Source organism: Solanum pennellii, chromosome 5 (assembly GCF_001406875.1).
Source record: "Solanum pennellii chromosome 5, SPENNV200".
Lineage (NCBI taxonomy): Eukaryota > Viridiplantae > Streptophyta > Magnoliopsida > Solanales > Solanaceae > Solanum > Solanum pennellii.
The window spans coordinates 29,646,047-29,650,260 of NC_028641.1; the positions used below are offsets into that span (position 1 = coordinate 29,646,047).

General features: G+C 31.1%; 1 protein-coding gene across 1 annotated transcript; it reads right to left on the reverse strand.

Annotated features, from left to right (window-relative positions):
• Positions 1–1,425: 1,425 nt before the first annotated feature.
• Positions 1,426–2,289, reverse strand: LOC107019942 (pathogen-associated molecular patterns-induced protein A70-like). Its single transcript, XM_015220298.2, has one exon. The coding sequence runs from the start codon at positions 2,077–2,079 to the stop codon at positions 1,498–1,500; it is 582 nt and encodes a 193-aa protein (XP_015075784.1). The 5' UTR covers positions 2,080–2,289; the 3' UTR covers positions 1,426–1,497.
• Between the last annotated feature and the right edge of the window lie 1,925 nt (positions 2,290–4,214).

Below are 4,214 nucleotides of genomic sequence, written 5' to 3' on the forward strand. Positions count from 1 at the left end.
TAGACAATGAAGGTTATATGAAAATCCTTGAAACAATCGAGGTGTCTGAAGCATATAAGAGTTTGAAAGAAACTTTTTCAATAAAGTTTCAAGAATCCTTATATGGATTGAAATAGTCAAGGAAGAAAAAGGATACAAAAGAATGACCCTAATTGCCCTTGTATTTTTATGAAAAGGTTTTGGTAAGACAAAAATTTTGTCTTGACCTACAGATTGATAATTTGACAAATGAAATATTTGTCTAACAATGCACATACACTGAAAAGTTTTGATGCAATTTTATATGAATAAACCGCATTCATTGAGTACCTCAATGATTATGAGATCACTTGACATAAATGATGATTTAGTTTGATCTCAAAAGAACGATGAAGAGTTTCTTGGTGATGAAACTCTATCTTGGTGCAATCAGGGCACTAGTGCATCTTATTAACAATATTTGACCAGATATTTGTTTTGCAGTAAATTTACTGGCAAGATTCAGTTTCTCCCCGATAAAAGGACATTGAAATGGTGTTGAGCACATGATTGAATATCCTCGAAGGACCATAGTTATGGGTTTATTCTATTCCGAGGAATCCAAGACAAAATTGATTGGTTACGCAGATGCAGAATATTTATCTGATCCGCATAAAGCTCTATCTCAAGCACGCTATGTGTTTGCATGTGGAGGCACAATAATATCCTGGCGATCAATGAAGCAAATGTTGCTATGCATAAATAAAAGTCTTCCATGAAGCAAGTCGAAAGTGCGTCTGATTGAGATAAATGACACACCATATTCAAGAAATGTGTGGTTTTTCTTTGAAAAAGAATATACCAACCACAATGTACGATGATTGGAGACATCATTACAAGAAATTAAGTGATGTTTTAATCAGGGGAGTATAATACGCGTTGCACTCTTTTTCCCTTGACCGAGGTTTTTTCCCACTGGATTTTCCTGCCAAGGTTTTTAATGAGGCAACAAATAGTGCGTATCAAAAGATGTGTACTCTTTTTCCTTCACTAGAATTTTTTCCCACAGAGTTTTTTCTAGTAAGGTTTTAACGAGGCACATTATCTATGGACATCCAAGGGAGAGTGTTATAAATTTATTGAATGAGTGGATAGTCCATAAGGTTGGTACAATAACAACCATCCATGTTCACTAGGTTAATGAACCGTTTTGGATAAGAATGTATCTATTTATTATGATACTTAATATGGTGACTATTGGAGTGATTTCTCACTCTATAAATAGAATTGTTCATTCACTATTGTATGATATACATATGAAACTTACATACACTTGAATAAGAAAGAAAATTCCCCTTCTTCTATCTACTTCTCTTGTCTTTTTCTCTTTATGATTATATTCTTATTAACTTGATTTTATAACATTTTCATATATAATAAATAATTAAACCAAAGCATCAACACAAATCAAATTGAAAAATATTAGTATATATTAATAATGGATTTAAACCAACCGAGGAAAGAAAGGAACCATATTAATCAATTGGATGGGTCGCCTCTGTTCAACATTTGTTTGTACCTAAGAATAGAATGAAGCCTCTGTAACTTCAATTGTTGCCTAAACTTATTAATAAAATCATCAGCTTTCTTATCAACTGCTTCATCTTCCCTTAACGACGACGTCACTTTTTCCCTCGTCGTTGCCGGTCGGCGCAAATCCACCTCCGGCATCTTCTTCTCACTTGCCGATTTCACCAATATCGTCCTCGTTTCTACTTTCACCTCCGTGCACGTTGCAGATTTACTTCTTGTCACGTGACTCACTTCTATCTGCGGTTCAATTTCATCATCGTATTGGGGAATTTGGTCGGGTCGTGAGAAAGACAAGTTGATGGACTTGACCCGTTGTAGCAGAGACGAAGTAGGGTCGAGTTGTGAGTTATGGGAGGGAAATGGATCAGGGAAACAGAAATTAAAGGACTTGACTCGAGATGGAGTTGTTGTGGTGACAGTGTTTTTGTGAGTTTTGAGATTTGAAGTAATGAAAATAGTTCCAATCATCAGATTCAATAAGCAGAAGAGAATAATGGGGGTTAACCAGCTAGCTAAACATTCAATCATGCTTTCTACTTACTGAAGATGAAAGAGTGAGGAATGAAGACAAATTATGTTTGCAATTTGTATAAATGTTTCTATTCTATTTATTTATATTATAGATAGATAGATTTAGAGACAGAGAGCCAACGCTAGTTGGTAGTATTGTAATTGTAAAATATACAAAAACACGTTGTTTTTACCAAGGTGCGTCCAGGAAGATAGTCTCACACTGCTTCGATACTCCTCTAATTTTATATTAATTAAATTATTGAGTTATTTTTTATTTTTTATATTAATTAGAATTATTTTTTAATTTTATCTATTATTAATTAATATTAAAATTAATTATTAACTAATATTTAATTATTTTATTATAAATTTAATAATAATCAATAAGAATACGAATAGAAAGTTATCTTTAATTTGTATATCAATCTTCTTTTTATAAAGGTTGAGCTCAAACAATTTAATTAATATGAAATAAAGAAAATAATAAATATATAAATTTTTATTAAAAGAAAAAACTTGATGTTTTCTGTTTAGCAGCAACTTGTTATACATTAGGAATTAGTACTAGTATATTTTTTGTATAACAATTATTGCCATTGTATGTTCATTTATCTGTTAACACAATTTTCAAAATCCAGACGTAAATTCCGACCTTCCCCTAGCTTGAAGTCTTGAACAAAGTATTCCTAGGTTCATATTTATTCGTAAAATATTTTTCAAGTTAATTTTTTTTATTTTTGATAAATTAAGAAAGAATAAAATAATTTTATTATATCCCTAATATTATATTTGAGTTAATATCTTTAAAATATATATTTTTATGTTTCTATTTATATTTCACTATTTTAGGTTTTGTATCCCTTTACTCTATTCTTAAAGTCAAATTTAATAAATGAACATAAATTAGTTTATTTTGATTAATAAATTGGTCAATGAACATAAAGATTATTTAATTTTTTTGTATATGTTGATTAAATTCATACTTTGAAAGCTGATAACTATCAATGATAAAATAGAAAAAATATTATCATTTATATATTAATTTTATAAAATTAATAATATTAAAGAACATTTATTTTTAATAACAATACCATAAATAAAGACATAAAAAGAGTGTTATAAATCTATTGAATAACTGGATAGTCCATAAAGTTAGTACATGAACAATCATTGATATTCACTAGGTTACATGAATCTTTTTGGATAAGAATGTATCTATTTATTATGATACTTAATATGGTAACATTTGGGGTGATTTCTCACTCTATAAATAGGGTTGTTCATTCATTGTTGTAATATATACATATGAAACTTACATATACATGAATAAGAAGAAAGACTTCTCCTACATCTACTTCTCTTGTCTTCTTCTTATAATCTTGATTTTATAACACGTTATCAGCACGAGTCTATGCCAGTTCAAGTAAAGACTTTAAAAGCCTCGGAGGTATAAATTCCATTTTCTTAAATAATGTCTAATCTTTCTAAACTTGAATTTCTTGCTCTAGACATATCGGGAAAAAGCTATCTATCATGGGCACTCGATGCAGAAATTCATCTTGATGTGATGGGTCTAGCAGACACCATCCAAGAAAATAATCAAGCATCGAATCAAAACCGTGCTAAGGCGATGATATTTCTCCGTCATCACCTTGATGAGAGTTTGAAAATGGAATATCTCACTGTTAAGGATCCTCTGGTGTTGTGGAACAATTTAAAAGATAGATATGACCACCTAAAGTTGGTCGTCGTTCCACAGGCACGTTATGACTGGATCCACTTGAGACTTCAAAATTTTAAATCTATCAGTGAGTATAACTCTTCCATGTTTAAAATTATCTCACAATTAAAATTATGTGGAGAAAATATCACTGACCATGATATGCTGGAAAAAACGTTTTCCACTTTCCCTGCCTCGAGTATGCTTCTGCAACAGCAATACCGAGAAATGGGATTTAAAAATTATTCCAAATTAATTTCACATCTCCTTGTTGCTGAACAACATAATGACTTACTGATGAAAAATCATGAAAGTCGACCTACTGGTTCTATGCCATTCCTGAAGTAAATACGGCAAATTTTCACCAATCTAGGCGTGAAAAAGGTCGTGGCCCCAGTTGTGGTCGTGATCGTGGTCGAGGAAGTAATTT

Coding starts and splice junctions, on each gene's coding strand:
- LOC107019942 (XM_015220298.2), bottom strand. CDS start 2,079: ATGATTGAATGTTTAGCTAGCTGGTTAACCCCCATTATTCTCTTCTGC.